The 18,023-nt window shown below is 36.8% G+C and overlaps 1 protein-coding gene and 1 long non-coding RNA gene across 8 annotated transcripts in view; one reads left to right on the forward strand and one right to left on the reverse strand.

Annotated features, from left to right (window-relative positions):
* TTC17 (tetratricopeptide repeat domain 17) overlaps nt 1–18,023 on the forward strand; it is a 125,361-nt gene that overhangs the window by 12,719 nt on the left and 94,619 nt on the right. For all 3 annotated transcript variants that reach the window (XM_042959364.1, XM_042959362.1, XM_042959363.1), the window contains exons 2-5: nt 10,664–10,753; nt 16,492–16,661; nt 17,310–17,421; nt 17,667–17,798. In XM_042959364.1, coding sequence (XP_042815298.1) covers nt 10,664–10,753; nt 16,492–16,661; nt 17,310–17,421; nt 17,667–17,798 — 504 coding nt within the window. The remainder of the gene's footprint in view (nt 1–10,663; nt 10,754–16,491; nt 16,662–17,309; nt 17,422–17,666; nt 17,799–18,023) is intronic.
* LOC122231401 lies at nt 772–17,374 on the reverse strand. Of its 5 annotated transcripts, XR_006208624.1 has the most exons (7): nt 17,272–17,374; nt 15,031–15,096; nt 10,654–10,807; nt 4,645–4,777; nt 1,347–1,407; nt 1,005–1,105; nt 772–873 (listed from the first exon to the last, which is right to left on the reverse strand). It is a non-coding gene; the product is annotated as an uncharacterized LOC122231401 (long non-coding RNA). The 5 variants fall into 5 exon arrangements; XR_006208625.1 differs by lacking the exon at nt 4,645–4,777 and having other exon boundaries at nt 1,005–1,098; XR_006208622.1 differs by lacking the exon at nt 4,645–4,777.

An 18,023-nucleotide genomic window follows, 5' to 3' on the forward strand; every position in this document is an offset into this window, starting at 1 on the left:
AATATTTTCAAGCTACTTAGTAGGACATAAAATGAAAAGTGAAAGTTTCATAACCACTCATAGTTCTTCCTGGAAGTAATCACAGAATTATTTGTGTATTCTTCCAAAAAGTTCCCATGCATTTGCAAACCCTCATGTGGATTTTTAAAAAACACAACTGGAAACATTTTGTCTCACCACTACTTTTTATTAATAGAGTTAGACATCTGTCAGAAATGAAAAGCTACTCTCTTTGCCCTTAAAATTGCATAGTATTTGATTGTGTGGCTATTCTGTAATTTATTTAACCAGTTCCCTAATGACAGGCATTTAGATGGTTTCCAGGTTTTTACTGCCGTGAGTGTGTGTGCCCATTCATGTGTCTTCACATGCTCCTGTGACCATATTGAGTAGATCTGTAAGAATTCTTTGAAGTGGAATTTACCTGTTTGAAGAATGCATATTTAATTTTCTTATTGCCGAGTCGTCCTTTTAAAGGATTGCATCAGGAGTGTTTAAAATGCCCAACAGTGTTTGGGATATAAGTCAAATCTTTGTTTATATAATCCGCTTCTAGTCAGACAGCCCTTATCCCATCCATTGCCCTTAGCGAAACAGTGTTACGGCTGTCAGTGGAAGTATGAACAAAAAGGAACTTTCAGTTTGGTTTGGTTATCTTCATAGAAAAATTAAACCTTTGTCATTAATGCTTAACTTCACACTTGTTGGGATTGCAGTAAAAGAAATTAGTCAAACTGACCCCCCACCCACCCACAGTTAATACTACCACTGTTCGATGAGTAATAAAGTTGAACTTTATTCAATGGTGTTGTACAGCAGTGATTTCTTGTGTGAAATAGCGAAGTTATTTCCTGGCTGTTGAGTTGCCGTCACCTGAGTAATGATAAAAATTAAGGTTCAATTTCTGGCACTCATTTCCATGCCCCTTTTCCAATATTTGATTAATAAACCTCAATAACAAAATCCTATAAACTGAGCGACTTAAGCACTGAAGTTTTTCTCACAGTTTTGGAGGCCAGAAGTCTAAGGTCAGAGTGCCAGAGTGATCAGGCTCTGGTGAGAGCTCTGTTTCTGGTTTGCAGACCCGCTGCATTCTTGCTGTGTCCTCAGGTGGCAGAGAGAAAGAGAAAGCAAGCTTTCAGTGTCTCCTCTTATAAGGGCACCAATCCCGTCATAAGGCCCCAACCTCATGACCTCATCTAAACCAAATTACCCTCCAAAGGCCTACTCTCCAATTACCATGACATTGGAGGTTACAGCTTCAACGTAAAATTTTTGGGGAGACACAGTTCAGTCTGTAGCACCCAACTAAGATTTTTTATGCTTACATAAATTGTATTTATCACCTTTAAGCCTGGCATTGTGTCTGGAACTTAGCGGGTGCTTATATTCGTTTTCTGTTTGCTGCTGTAAAAAATTACCACAGTTTATGTCTTAAAACAACAGAGATTTATCATCTTACAATTGTGTAGGTTAGCAGTTCAACCCATGTTAGCAGTTCAAACCCCATGTTTAGCTGGGGCTAAAATCAAGGGGACAGTAATGCTGCACATCTTCCTGGAGATATTAGGAGAGAGTCCATTTCCTTACCTCTTTCTAGTTTCCAGAGGCCACCCACATTCCTTGCTTCTTGGCCCCCTTTCATTGTATCACAAAGCTAGCAACATTGCATTTCTCTGACCTTTCTTAGCAGCGTCTCTCTCTTTGACCTCCCTATTCCACTTTTAAGGACACTTGTGATTACATTAGGCCCACCTGGATAATCCAGGTTATATTCTGTCTTAATTAAAGTAATCTGAATAGCAACCTTAACTCCATCAGCTACTTTAATTTCCCTTTGCCACATAACCTAACTAGTCACAGGTTCTGGGGATTAGGACATGAACATCTTTGGGGGCCATTATTCCATGCTCAATAAATGTTAGCTGCTGGAATGAGAGTCACTTCTGAGTTACATATAAAATAGCTCTAATTGCACAGCGACATTGTTCTGTATATGTTTTCAAGAATATCATGAATATGCAAATGAGAAATATCCGTGACTCTCGTGTCCCGATCCAGCATTTCATTTTCTTTCCTTGTAAAGTTGTAAATTGTCTACTTTATTCATTATGTTATTTGTATATTTCCTGGTGATACAAATCAGAACGTGTAGCCTGGTAGCACGCGTGTATAAGAAGTTGTTCATTTGTTGTTTATGTTGAAAATGGTTATTAACTTGCTTATTTATCACTTTGGAAAACGGTGCTTGTTTGATATGATTGCTCTCATAAAATTGGCTGCAACACTGCACATGGTCAAATCTAGACTATAGCTATATAATATACTTCAGATACCTAGATTGTTTTCTGTGTGTTTAAGCATTTACAACTTTGTCTTCCAAGAACTGTGAACATGGGAATGTAAATCTAATTGAGAGTAAAACTTTAGGAAATAGAGATACGAAGCCACAAAAATTCATGTGATGGTCGTATTTTTGTTTATTTAAAGTTTATATTTAGCTTCAGTAGTTTATATTTAGTTTCAATAACCTGATATCCTACAAAATTGAAGTCCATGTTTTAAAACATTAAAATACCATATTGTACAAGTACACTAATGGCAAAAAAAAAAAGTCTTCTTTAACAAAAATATTTCCGGATCCTGACAGTTCATAATAATAGTGTTTTATTGATCTGAAACAATTAAATGTTTCCAGTGAAAGATCTGCTTCTCTATTAAAGTTTTGAAAATTATTATAGTCAGGAGCCCATGAAAGTCCCTTTCCAGAGCTGAGGCTGGACTGGTATTTTGTTTGTGAATTTGCACTTCTCTCGACCTGGAGGAAAGTCCAGGTCCGTGATGGTCAGACTTGAATCCTAAAGAAAGAATTACATGCAAAGTCAGGCAACAGACTTCTGCCTCCCTCATTCCATCCCTATCCACTCATCTTGCTTGCCCCTGTATTCACCTGCCAGGGGTCACAAAGGTGAGGGTTCTTTGGTCAGTCATTTGAAAATGATAGTGAATTAGATTTGAGATAAGGATAAAAATCTGAGGAGACTAAGGTAACAAACAAAAAAATACAAAAGATGTTACCTTTTAGAAGTGTTTTGACTGGCCCCACATCTGGGAGAGGAACTTTTTCTCTATGAATATATAAGGAAGAGTGACAGGGTTGTTCCTCAGACCTAAGTTGTCATCACAACTCATTTTTTGTTTAAAAATACACATCACATAACATTCTGAGGTTTCATTTTAACAAGACCTGTAGGTAGTACTTAAAAAGAGAGATATATTTTATAAACATAAGTAATATATGTTTGCTGTAGAAAAAGTCAGAAAACACAACCAAGAAGATAATCATGTTGAGTCTCACCAACTGGAAACCACCATTCATGAAATTGTGATGTAAAGTGTCAGTGGGTTTAAAGGGAGGCAATGAGGAAGATTTTTGTAAGCACACAAAAGAAGAAACACATGTGGCCAACAAAGAGATTAAAATGTGTTCACTCTTTTCCCTTTGTTGTTAAGAGTGTGGAAAAACTCAGTGACTGTTGGTAGGAATTTAAGTTGATTCAGCTATTCTGGAAAAAAGCCAGCAAAAAATATAAATTTAAAAGTGTAGTCCCTTTAACCTAGCAATTCTTTGTTAGGAAAAAAATAAGTAAGCAGCAATAAAAAAAATTTAAGTGTAAGGATATTCATCTCAATACCATTAAAAAGGGAGAAGAACTAAAAGCCCAAATTTTAATTAGCAGTAATCTGGATAAATAACTTTAATGTAATATTACCCACTAAATATGATGACATAGATATGTAATTCCTGAGAAAACAAGCTGATAAAATTTAGGAAACAGTGGGGAAGGGAAGGATGCAGTATAGTAAATACGATCCCGTTTTTGTGAAAATGTTTTATCTACATAGCAGTGTGTGTGTATACATATGCAGAGAAGTTATTCTGACATAATTAACTAGGTCTGACAGCAGACTTTTCAAGTAATTTTAATTTTTTTTAATATTGTCCATAATGTGTTTGTTTTTATTGAAAACTATATATTTAGCTTATGATCAAAGAAAAATTTCTTTTCCAGTTGAACTTTGTTAGAATTAAGTGGCATAAGGACAGGGAGAGCTAATTTTGCCTGTGACACAGTGAACAACTTAACTGCTCAGAAATAAATAGCCACTGCTAATTGGAACCTTGGTTTAATTTGACAAATTGACAGCTTAAAAAATGCTCTCAGCTGCAGCTTTGGAAAGAGTCCCTACCTAGAGCAAGTACAAATTTATACCGGCAAATTGAAAGAATGATCATTTCATTCATTTGAATATTAGATTCCTTCGGGGGCACCTGAGACTGATAAAAATGTGACACTTTCACGATAGTGTTAAATCTTTTATGGGGGTAGGATATGAAGAACGTATGGAACTTTAAAAGTCATCAGGCTGGGTCCCCTCAGCTTATAGATAAGGAAATGGAAGCCCATGCAGAGAAGGTGATTTGCTTAAGGTTGCACAGCTAGTCATAGACCTGTGAAGGACTTACTTTTCACAATCCCTGGAAGCCTAGACCTGTGAAGGACTTACTTTTCACGATCCCTTGAGGTCTAGACCTGTGAAGGACTTAACTTTTCACGATCCCTTGAGGCCTAGCCACTTTACCTCCTGTACAGGTAGTCATCAATGAATGATAGTCTTGGTGGAGATGGATATTCTACCAAATGTGACGTCAGACAACTTCATCAAACAACCAGCAGCATATTAAGTGCTTGACATGTTCCTGAAAGCATATGAACTACTGGAGGTAGAACAAGGAATACAAAAAAGTTTTTTCTGGAGAGGCAGACATACAATAATTAAACAAAGTAATAAGTACTATTAAAGGAGTGTGTAAAAAGTACTATGGGAGCTCAAGAGAGGAATGGCTTCACAAAAGAAATGTCATTTGAGCCCAGTCATTTGGCCTTCAGCAAAAGCATCAGGATAGAAGTGTGTTCCAAGTAGGAGAATTAGCATGTGCAAAGGGACAGAAGATCTGAAAAGAGCCACGAGGGTAAGAAGAGGCCCTAGGCAGAGGGTTTAGAAGAAATTTTGGCAGATGTTTGGAAATAGCATCAAGACTTCTGTAGAGGGGCGCCTGGGTGGCGCAGTCGGTTAAGCGTCCGACTTCAGCCAGGTCACGATCTCGCGGTCCGTGAGTTCGAGCCCCGCGTCAGGCTCTGGGCTGATGGCTCGGAGCCTGGAGCCTGTTTCCGATTCTGTGTCTCCCTCTCTCTCTGACCCTCCCCCGTTCATGCTCTGTCTCTCTCTGTCCCAAAAATAAATAAAAAACGTTGAAAAAAAAAAATTAAAAAAAAAAAAAAAAGACTTCTGTAGAAAATTTTTATTGGAATATTTGGACAGATTCTAAGTGCTGCAGATACGGTTTGATCCAGGGCTGATAAAACAGTATAACCACAATAGGTTGCTCTCTGTCTTCATTTCTCTGCTTCCTTAACCCCATTCTCAGGCTCCCTGTGAATACAAGACGGCTGGTCCCCGTAGCTCAAACAAAAAGTTCTGGATTAGAGTCTCTTTAGTACCAGCTGACCACTTGGTTAATGTCCTTCTCAAAGATTACCATGACCAAGGGAAAGGGATCTACTGATCAGGACTTCCCACGTAGGGAAGGATGCTTCCAGCTAAGCAGGGCAGGTGCTTTTGCCACAAGAAGGGGATTCCAGATACTAGATAGCAAACATTGTAAATACCCACAAAATGGGATCACTTCAGGTAGTGGTAAAATCTTCATTGCTTTGAAGATCTTTATTTATGTTTTCCATCATATTGTCTCAATAAATAATCTAAAATTTTGAATAAAAAATTTAAAATATTCCATCCCTAGTTTCTAATTAAGGGGAAATTTTTTAATTTTAGTATATGTGCTGCCGAAGCAAGCACAAGGGGAAATTTTTTAAAATGGGTATAGCATGGACATCTGGGTGCCTCAGTTGGTTAAGTGTCCAACTTTGGCTCAGGTCATGATCTCACAGTTCATGGGTTCGAGCCCCATGTCGGGCTCTGTGCTGACAGCTCAGAGCCTGGAGCCTGCTTCGGATTCTGTGTCTCTGTCTCTGCCCCTTCCCCAGTCACGCCTCTGTTTCTCTCTTTCTCTCTCAAAAATAAACATTAAAAAATATATTAAAAAGATAAAAGTGGATATGGCGTAATAAAAGATTTCAATATGGGCACCCGGGTGGCTCCGTCGGTTAAGTGTCTGACTTCGGCTAAGGCCATGATCTCTCAGTTCATGAGTTCCAGCCCTGTGTCGGGCTTTGTGCTGACAGCTCAGAGCCTGGAGCCTGTTTCGGATTCTGTGTTTCCCTCTGTCACTGCCCCTCCCCCAGTCTCACTCTGTGTCTTTCTCTCTCTCTCTCAAAAATAAAGATTAAAAAAAATTAAAAAAAAAGATTTCAGTAATGCTGCTCGCATGTACTCATTTGAATACCATTAAAAATAATAAGTAAGAATGTTTAGCATATGTGAAGAATAAGTTGCATATGAGGGCTGGAATTAATATTATAATACAGAAGTATTCAGTTTCCTGTCATAAAGGACCAGTGGAAAGTGATTGCCTCTCTTTTGCTTTTGTAGAACTCAAAGATGTTTATAACCTTCAAATGGTTATTTTAAGTTTAAAATAGGCACCTTTTATAGATTTGGCAGTGAAGTAATTATCCTTATATAGTGACATTTCCCTCCGTGACCCTGTGAATTTACTGAGGTAGGGTTTCCAGATTAGAGAGGTAGTTATTAACAATATCTCGGTTAGAGAGACCAGCAGCAAATGAAATATATGAAAATGAACTTGATATGAGTCAGATATTTACTGCTGTTCTATATAATTGGACACATGTACTTATATAATATAATGTATTCAAAGGAAAATAAAATTGAATTGAGAACTCTTAGAGAATGAATCATTCTGTATAATAGAAGTCCGTTTAGCTAATTTCCAAATATTTGGTCAGTTTTTCCTTGCAGTATAAACTTTGCTGTAAAATATATTTCATACTTTTTTAACCATCTTAAGTAGAACAAATTTGAAAATAATTCCCTTTTCTTTATGATTCAAGTCATTACAAGCATCATTTATTATGCTGTGAAGTAATGGAATTTTGTAGGGTTGCTTGTCCCTTGTGAAAAAGCCACAAGGTGCTTTGAGATCTTACATAGGAGTCATGTCCTTTTTAACCTACCTCTCTAATTCCTGTCACCTTTTGCTCCTGGGCTGATAGCAGCCTCTTCTAAATGCTAAAGATTTTGAAGGCATTCACATTGTGAGTAAAATTGGAGTACATAGTTTTCCCATGTTGCCATGGTGGGCCTGGTTTATGGAGGCTTAAGAAACGTTTATTGGCTGAGTGGATGTTGTACCTTTACAAACATACTCTCTTTTGTAACCTGAGGAGGAGAGGCGTTTGAAAGGAGAGAAATTCAAGCTGATTAGCATTTGTCAAAGATATTATAAAGTCTTAAATTTTAAGAACTTGAAGTTACCTCAATAAAAATATACGCCAGGCTATAAATCTGCAACCAACCCTTATCTGGCAAAGAGCCATGCCATTTGCTGCCGTGTCAAGAGGGGAAGCACAGCTGTCATGCACTCCCTTCCTTCTGTGATAATTTTATCTTTGTGTCTCCTCTAGCTGTTGTATCTGTGTTGAACTTAATGAAACTTCAGGAAATGAAAAGTACTTCCTTACAAAGGAATGTTGGCCAAACCCTTGCTATGCAAATATGATAAAGCCCTGATTAGCTAGTATCTTTTTAATCTGAAACTAAGATTGTGCTTTCAGTCTTTCTTCAGTGTAAGTCTTCATTCTTTTGTTCCTCATGCAGTTCTCCAGGTGACCAGAACGTTTAGGTATTTTGGAATGGGAACATCTTACTCCCGCATTCCTCCCCCTTGCCCCGTTTTTGGTTTTGTTTTTTTGTCTTTTTCTAAAAACCTCGTTTAAAAATACCTATACAGTCGTGTGCTAAATAGCTACCTCTTGAAGTCTGGATGAAGTAGCAAAGTAAGCAGATTTTCTCTGGCCTCCTTATGTAAAGCTCTTTTGCACTCTGACCACTGGCTATAGCTTTTACATTTTCTTCTGTACAAATTTTGGTGTGCTATAATGTATCACAAATAATATATCACAATGTCATAAAAAAAGGTTGATGGGCCTTGGAGTTAAATCAGTCCATATTCAATCCATTACAGTAGCTTTCCCTGCCCTATATGCATTTGACTGTTGGGAATATGTTCAAATACTCTTAAAGAGAAGCAAAATTTTCTATGTCTTATTGAGATAAACCTAACATTTTGCTTGCAGGCTTTTGTTAGCTTTGATTGATAGAGGAGATTTACATCTCAGGTGGTCAAGTACTATAGGCCTTGCTATTATTATATTTTTAGTGCCTTTTAAGTACAGAGTGCAGTTTTAATATAAATTCCAATATAGTGGAAAGGCCAGGGGAAGCAGTGAATGAATCTCATCTTAAAAGCAAGACCATAGGCAATGATTATCCATAATGATACAATAATAATTATACATCCAGATAATTACAAGGGAAGTTATTCTGGACTAGCATCTCTTTTTCCTCCGGCATTTCTGAAATGATAGAATGAGCAAGGGCAGATGAGTTTTATCTGTAGTCACTTAACATTGTCCAATTTAATGCATATTATTAAAGCAAGCATCCAACTTTATTTCATGTTGTATTTTTTTAAATTTTTTAAAATTTACTTATTTATTTTGAGAGAGCAGAGAGATCACTAGCAGGGGAAGGGCAGAGAGAAAGAGAGAGGTTGAGAATCCCAAGCAGGCTCTGCAGGATCAGTGCAGAGCCCAATATGGGGCTTGAACCCACGAAACGGTGAGATCATGACCTGAGCCGAAATCAAGAGTCAGACCCTTAAGCAACTGAGCCACCCAGGCACCCCTATTTCATGTTGTTCTTATTTCTTCTTTTAAAATATTTTTTAGATTGTTTGTTTGTTTGTTTGTTTTGAGAGAGAGAGAGAGAGTTGGGTAGAGGCAGAAAGGGAGAGAGAGAAAATCCCAAGCAGGCTCCATGCTGTCCACTGTTGGTGTAGAACCCGATGTGGGGCTCGATCTCATGAGCTGTTAGATCATGAGCTGAGCTGAGGTCAAGAGTTGGACACTTAACCAACTGAGCCACCCAGGCACCCCTAAAATCTTTTTTAATAGGCCGTTGTATTCACCAATATCTATGTAAGTCTACCTTCTGCACTTAAAAAGCTAGCTCTAAATTCGATTAGTTGAGCTGATACCAGTTTCTTCAAGATTACAAAAAGATAGTTTTTTCTCAAAGTGGAACTTCCTGAAGAGCTTGTATATAATTTGATAACTCCAGTCTAGCACCATGTGATAGCAGGAACTTTTATCTTATCCCTTAGGCACCAAGAACACTGTCAGGTTTTTCTGGAATTGAAAAACCGTGTGTGTGTGTGTGTGTGTGTGTGTGTGTGTGTGTGTGTGGTTTTTTCCTTATTATAAATGTAATATGTGTACATGATAAACAGTTTTAAAATGTACAAATATAAATAAAGAGAGTGTGCCTCTCTTCTTAATCCCACTTCCCAAAAGAAACCACTGTAAACTTACTTGGTTTTGTGCATGTAGAAACATGTATACACTTATAAAAATATATGCATGTAATTTCTTAAAAATATCATAGTATACATATTCTTTATTTTTAGTTAATTATACATTGTGAACATCCTCCCATGACAGTATGTCTAGTCTTTTTGTATCCCATTTTAGACTGTGGATTTCCCCATTCTCTTATTGGTGGGTTTAGGTTGTGTCTAATTTTTTTGGCAGCTTAAAGTGTTGTAGTGAGCTTCGTTGTGTGTGTGTGTGTGTGTGTGTGTGTGTGTGTGTGTGTGTATATATTTTTATCCTTGTGTATATTTTTGTCTATTTGCTTAATAACGTCTGTAGGATAGTTTTCCTAGAGTTAATATTGCCAAATCAAAAGATAGGCACTTTTAACATTTTGATACATGTTGTCAAATGACCCTCCATTCAACCAAAACAAATTTATAAGCCTCCTTTTAGCATAGGAGGGCTCATTTTTCCTACATCTTCAACCACATGGTCACTTGTTTATGATCCAGAGAACATGAGCTGTAAATAAGAGATCTCAAGATTATTTTATATTAACTTTGATTTATGGATTCTACAAATAGCCTTCAAAAATAGGTGCTTTTAGTGTTTTCCTTTTATTACTCCAAACCTGTTCAGATATGGAATATTCTGTCAAGACAAGACAATTCCTTTTTTATTGTTACACGCATGAATTATCTTTTAAGCAATTTACTTTATCACTCATTGCCAAATACTTCTCTTCTCGCATATTTCTCCTATTACTGACCAAGTTAGAATACTCACTTCAAAAGCTTAGTCTTTCAAGTTGGAATTCAAGGGACAGCTATTGAACATGATATTCTCTTTGCTGAAATTTATGTGCAATCACTTTTGAAATAGTCCTTGGGTTTTAGTAAGCACCTAACACTGATTATAGTGGTAGTTGAACAGTAATTTAAAGCATATTAAAGGGAACTTTATATGAATCCAAACAAATGTTAATGAAATCTGAGCTTTATTTATCACTTACTTGCTTGCAGGTGGATTCGCCGATGAACTTGAAGCATCCCCATGACTTAGTCATATTAATGAGACAAGAAACAACCGTTAACTACCTCAAAGAATTGGAGGTGAGGCAATGGGCATGTGATATGCAGCTGAAACTTGTTGTATTTCATGGGGAGCTATTGTATTCAAAGAAAAATGAGAACGAATTATTTCTTAAGCTCAATTCTTCTCAGTTTTATAGGAATATATTACTTTCATTTTTAACTTTTTTTTGAACATTTTATTTATTTTTGAGAGACAGAGACAGACCATGAGCTGGGGAGGGTCAGAGAAAGAGACAGAATTCGAAGCAGTCTCCAGGCTCTGAGCTGTCAGCACCTAGCCTGATGTGGGGCTCAAGCCCACAAACCATGAGATCATGACCTGAGCCGAAGTCCAGTCTGATGCTTAACTGCCTGAGCCACCTTGGCACCCTGAATATATTACCTTTAAATCCTGATTTTAAAAATAACATCTAATTAGAGGACATTTGAGCAATAGTAAGAGAAACAGACTAACTTGGGTTTTGCTTGATTCTTGACTCCTATCCTTGTTCAGGGTTTCCATGTAGAAGTTTTTCCATCAAGTATGAAAAGGAACAGTCTCTATACATACGCTTAGAAGGAGAGTTTGGGTAAAATACAAAAAGGAAGAATGGTTTCAATAATGTATAAAAATGTAATTTTTATTAGTTTCCAAGTAGGGAAAACTAAGGTCTTGTTATTATGTGTTCTTACGATGAGATGAAAGCGTTAATCACTTTGCACCTTGAAAAGTTGAAACCTATTGGTGCTAATAAAATCTGACCTTTTTGTTTCTATCATTTGATTTCCATAAACTGATTTTGCTTAATAACACACAATATTAATTATTTGAAAAACTGGGAGTAAGACAGTAGGTATATTTATACAGCTTCATGCTTGGAAGCTTTATGTGTTTTTTTTTTTTAAAACACAGTGTTCAAAAAGTGCATCGGTGCAGAAAATAGTTTTTATTTTCAAATGCATATACACATTGTATATGTTTATTTCCATTCTTTTTTTTAAGAGGCAGTATGATATAAAGAGAAGGAGACTTAAATTAGAGTATGTGAAGGGGAAAAATGCCATTCATCATGTCAATGAAAACGAAAATGAAAAATGTTGACTCCATCAGTTTTTGATTAAGGTACAGGCTGGAGATAAAAATTTGTTATTCACTGAAATGTAGACTTAAAGCCATGACACTAAACAATATCATTTTTCTACAAAGTAGTGACAACTAAATGAACTTCTTAAGGTGCCAGAAGACAGTGGAGGAATAACCTCAAAGTGCTAAGGGGAAAACCAGTCAAACTAGAATTTTATGTTCTTTTAAACCATCATTCAAGAGTGAGGGTAAAGCAAAGATGTTTTCTGACATACAGAGTTTATTTACCAGACTCTCACTTTAAAGAAAATTAAAGATGTACTTCCGCACAAAGAAAAGTACACCCGGTAGACACGCGTAGGATATACAATGATGAGTAAAAATACTAATGAAGAAGTTGCTAACCTTATTTAATTATTTTTTTGTGCTTTGAAAGGTAAAACTAGATTAAATTAATATGTAGTTGTGTTGAGGTATGTTCAGTGATTAGTTAAGGCTTGTTAGACTCTTCTGTCCTGTTTATGAGAAGGTGAAAGTAACAAAATCCTGTTGGAAAACTTATGGGCATACATACTAAAAATTTAAGAGTCTTGCTACCTTTCAAGTAGTCTTGCCAAAAGAAATAGGAATTCAGTCAAACCACTGTATTTTCCAGTGTCATTTGTTTTCAATGACATTTCCTTTGCCATTCTATATTTTTTATGTATTTAAAAGATCATTCTGAGAAGGGAGTCTGCAGATTTCATCAGACTGCCAAAGAAGTCTATGACACAAAAAAGTTAAGAACCCCTGGATCCTGCTGTCAATGTTTAGGAAATGTACAAGACAAAGAAAGGGACACGTGAAATGAACCTAGGAGATGCAGTCAACAAAATCGTCTGGAGTGGCAAGCTTTGCAGGACAAATGACCCAACTTTTTAAACAAATTATAAAGATTAAAAAAGGTGGGGAGGGGAACTGGAGGAATTACCAGTAGGTTAACAGATTTATAGACAAATCAGCCATTGCAGTGTGTGGGTCTCATTGGATTTTGATTCAAACAAACTGTATTTTTATTTATTTATTTATTTATTTATTTAAAGTTCTTTGTTTTATTTATTTTTTTATTTGAGAGAGAGAGCACGAGCAGGGGAAGGAGCAGAGTGGAGGGGGTGGGGAGAGACAATCTTAAGCAGGCTCCACACCCAGCGCAGAGCTCAAAGGAGGGCTTAATCCCACCACCCCAGGATCATGACCTGAGGCGAAACCAAGACTTGGATGTAACCCACTGAGCCATCCAGGCACCCTCCCCTTTTTTTTTTTAAAGAGATTTTTTTTGTGTGTTTTATGTGTGTGCGTGTGTGTGCGTGTGTGTGTGTGTGTGTTCCAGAGAGAGAGAGAGCAGGAGCAAGGGAACGGCAGAGGGAGAGGGAGAGAAAATCTTAAGCAGGCTCCGTGCCCAGCATGGAGCATGGTGTGGGGCTTAATCCCACAGCATTGGGATCATGACCTGAACTGAAATCAGGAGTCAGACACTCAACCAACTGAGCCACCCGGGCACCCAAACAAACTGTATTTAGAGTATCTTTCAGAAATATATTAAAATATTTACTGATGAAAAACTTAACCAAAAATAAAGTAGAGGCAAGGACTAAAATAACGGAACTGCAATCTGTAGTTTCCAAACCTACAAGTTAAGAGAAAATACAGGAGGAGAGGAGGGAACATAGAAAGTGTTGACAAGCACATGACAGGCAGGAAAAGAGAAAACAGCAGCAAAGAAAAAGAATGATAAACATACCTGAAACTAATACAACATTTTGTGTCAGCTACACTTCAATAATCAAAAATAAATAAATAAATAAATAAATAAATAAATAAATAAATAAGTAAATAACAGAAAATCCAAAATAACATGTTTAAAATAAATTCAGATAGATCAGCAATCACAGTAAATATATCAGATTAAACTTGCTGATTAAAACTCAGACTATCAGATTGGATTTCTTAATTAGTCCAGCTGTATGGGACATGTAAGAAATACACCTAACACAAAGCCAGTGTGGTGATAAATGGATGGAAAAAGTTTTCACTATGTAAATACTAAGCAGAAAAAAGCTGTGATGGCAGTATTTATACAAACTCACAGTCCCTCATCTGAAATCACCAGGGCTATATATGGTTAGAATACAGCTTTTTACTTTTTTTCTTTAGAACTGTTATAGGTACAGATATCTAGTATTACATTGTACTGCCAGCAGGTTCTGGTCCCAAACTCCATATTCAAAGACATTAATATTTCTTTAGTGAAATGTGTGAATATTCACACCAAGAGGATAAAAAGTATAAAATGGCTTTTCATCAGGTTTTGCTACCACATGAATATTAGTGCAAAATTCTATTTTCCATGGACACCAACCTCATGACCTAAGCACCTCTGAAAAGCTCCACATTCTAATACCATTTTCAGGGGTTATGATTTCAACATATAAATTTTTAAGGGTGGAAGGGGCACAAATGTTCAGACAATAGCACTAAATGTGAAAAATTAAAGCTTTAAAACTTAAAAATAAGAATATATTAATATGTTTATGACATTGGGATAAAGAAGGGCTCCTTAAATAACACAAATCACAATTAAGAAAATTAATTGATAGTTTTGACCATCTTAAAATTAAAAGCTTCTGTCTTGCAAGTGACACCATGAACAAAATTAAAACATAAGTTATAAGCTGGGAGAATACTGTTATAACTGAAGAATGAGTTTACAGAATCACTCTTCACAAATGTCTACAAATCAGTGAAGAATCACTAGGGAAAAATAGGCAGGCTCAATCAAGCTACAAAATATCTCATAAATATTTGAAAATATGTTTAATCACATTAAGGATTGCATTAGTTAAGATAGTCTAAATTTTGCAATGTATGTCAACTTTTGCATTGGCAACAAACAGTCCCAAAAATCTCAGTGCTGTTTCACAGAGGAAGGTGGAGGCTCAAGGAAGACTAACCAAATATACAAGCCTGTTTAAAATTTCTACTTAGAAGTGACATCATTTCGGGGCACCTGGATGGCTTAGTCGGTTGAGCATCTAACTCTTGATTTCAGCTCATTTCGTGATCTGAGCCCCATGTTGGGCTCTGCTGTAACAGTGCAGAACCTAGTTGAGATTCTCTCCCTCTCTCTCTGCCCTCACTCATGCTGTCTCTCTCTCTTAAAATAAATAAACTAAAAAAAAAAAATTCTACTCACATTCCATTGTCCAGATCAAGTCACATGGCCAAGCTTGAAGTCATAGGGCAGTATAGTATAGTTTACCTACAGGAGGAAAGTGGGGAGGGAGTAAGTGGAAACATCATTTAGTAACATCCCAGTAATCTTAATGGTTTAAAACAATAAGATCATATTAAATGTCACTCTGGTCCAAAAGCCAGAACTCAAGCTGACAGAACAGCTACTGTCTGGAATATTGCTGTTCCCAGTACCTGAGGGAAAAGAACATACACCGGCTGTAAAAATGCTTCCCTCCGGAGGATTTAATGGCACCTCTCATGTTACATTTGTCAAAATAGTCATACTGGCCACATATGAGTCCAGCAGAACAGTGGTGTAGAGTCCTTTGTAAGGAGTCCTTTGTAAGGCCACAAGTTCATTAATAGTAATACAGTCTACTCCAATAATTAAAACATTTCATACCCATTATTTTTTTATTTATTTTTGAGAGAGACAGAGTATGGGTGGGGGAGGGGCAGAGAGAGAGGAGACACAGAATCCGAAGCAGGCTCCAGGCTCCGAGCTGTCAGCACAGCGCCGGACGTGGGGCTCGAACTCATGAACTCTAAGATCATGACCTGAGCCGAACTCAGATGCTTAATGGACTGAGCCATCCAGGTGCCCCGAGTTTTTATTTTAAAGTAGGCTCCACACCCAGCGTGGAGCTTGAACTCCCAACCCTGAGATCAAGAGCTGTGCACTCTACCAACTGAGCCAGCCAGCACTCCAGTAGATGCAGTTTCATAGGTGGTCAGAGATCATATTATGGAGGTATTCAGGTGCCATTAGTGTAAATGTCATTTTCTGTTACTTTCTGTCCATGAATACCTGTTTAGAGACGCTTATTTAGTTGTCAACTAATTAATCCCCCTTTATCCACAGTTTTACTTTCTGTGGTTTCAGTTACCCATGAATTAACTGTGGTCCAGAAGCAGATGATCCTCCTCCTGACCTATCGTCAGAAGGTCACTAATAGTCTAACACTGTGTCACAGTGCGTACGTCGTTCACCTCACTTCATCTTACCATGTAGGCATTTTATTATCTCACATTATCATGAGTGTGAATACAGTACAAGAAGATACTTTGAGAGGCTACGTTCACATAACTTTTATTACAATATATTGTTATAACTGTTGTATTTTATTATTAGTTATTGTTAATCTGTTACTGTGCTTAATTTATACATTAAACTTTATTATAGGTATATATGTATGGGAAAAAAACATAACATATATAGGGTTGGTACTGTTCACAGTTTGGGGTATCCACTGGGAATCTTAGAACATACTTCTGCAGATAAGGGGGCACTAGTGTGCTCAGAATCCTTGTCTGTATAGAGGATTCTAACTTCAACACATTAAGTTCTCCTCTCCTCTTATGTGGTATCTAGACTGAAATAACAGAAAAATTCATTATGTTCTTATTGTCTTCTCAACAGAAGCAATTAGTTGCTCAAAAAATTCACATAGAAGAGAATGAGGACAGAGATACAGGACTGGAACAGAGACATAATAAAGAAGATCCAGACTGCATCAAAGCCAAGGTGCCCTTAGGAGACCTGGATCTCTATGATGGCACATACATAACTTTGGAAAGCAAAGACATCAGGTAAAAGAAAATCTCTCTCCAAAAATAAAATTAACATGTTCCCGAACAGAACTTTCTCAAATCAGTAAATTATCTAATGAGAATAAGCTTCAATCACGAATGAGTTTATTGAAATTTGAAATTTCAAAATAACTCACATGTAGAATTCTTAAAGATTGACTTAAAATGTTGAATACTACAGTAGAAGATTGAACAGTTTATAGTAAAAGAAATACAAATGGTCCATAAACGTGGAAAACATATCTCTCAGAAGGGATCAAATAAGTACAAATTAAACCATTTAAATTGTTTTCACCTATCAAACTGGAAAAAAATATTTAAAAATCAGTAACTGGTAAAAATGTAGAGAGGCTGTCAATAGAAGTGTAAAGTGGTTTCATAGTTCTAGAAAGAATTGTAAAAAGCTTTTAAAACAGTCCCATGATCTTAACATTCTTTGATACACCTACTATTTCTTAACTCTCGAATTATCTCCTTTAAGTTGAACTCTCAAAATATTGACTCCAGCAGTAGCAATGTGAAAAAGGTTGAATGTTGACTAATATTGGTTGTAAAGTAGAGATGCTATGAAAATATGGTTCCGTTAGGGGAAAATTAGACATTTTTTCACCTTTCATTCATTCATTGCTCCCGGCTTCTTAATTTTAGCCCTGAAGATTATATCGACACAGAATCTCCTGTCCCTCCAGACCCTGAGCAACCTGATTGTACCAAAATTCTAGAACTTCCATATAGTATACATGCTTTTCAGCACCTGCGAGTAAGTAGAGAGATTTAGGATCTTGTTTTCTACATTTTTTTCTGTAATTTACTCTCTTGCTTGTAAATAGTCTTTATATTTCTTCTCCTCTTTCAAACAGCTTTATAATTTTACAAATATCTCCTATTTCTTAATATGCCTTTAAAATAAATGCATTAAGATACTGAGTTACTTGTGAGCTTTTGTCTTATGATCTTTTTCTGTTTTGTTTTAGTTTTTTTCACTTTTTTTCTTCTTTTCTTCAGGGTGTACAAGAGAGAGTTAATCTTTCGGCACCTCTGTTACCTAAAGAAGATCCAATCTTCACATATTTATCTAAACGACTAGGAAGAAGTATAGATGACATAGGCCACCTCATTCATGAAGGCCTACAGAAGGTAAGTCATCAGTGATTGAAAGAGTCAGGGACGCCTGGGTGGCTCAGTCAGTTGAGCGTCCGACTTCGGCTCAGGTCATGATCTCATAGTTTGTGGGTTCGAGCCCCGCGTCAGTCTCTGTGCTGACAGCTTGAAGCCTGGAGCCTGCTTCGGATTTTGTGTCTCCCTCTCTCTCTGCCCTTCCCCCGCTCAAAAATAAATAAAAATGTTAAAAAAAATTAAACA

Source organism: Panthera tigris, chromosome D1 (assembly GCF_018350195.1).
Source record: "Panthera tigris isolate Pti1 chromosome D1, P.tigris_Pti1_mat1.1, whole genome shotgun sequence".
NCBI classification, from domain to species: domain Eukaryota; kingdom Metazoa; phylum Chordata; class Mammalia; order Carnivora; family Felidae; genus Panthera; species Panthera tigris.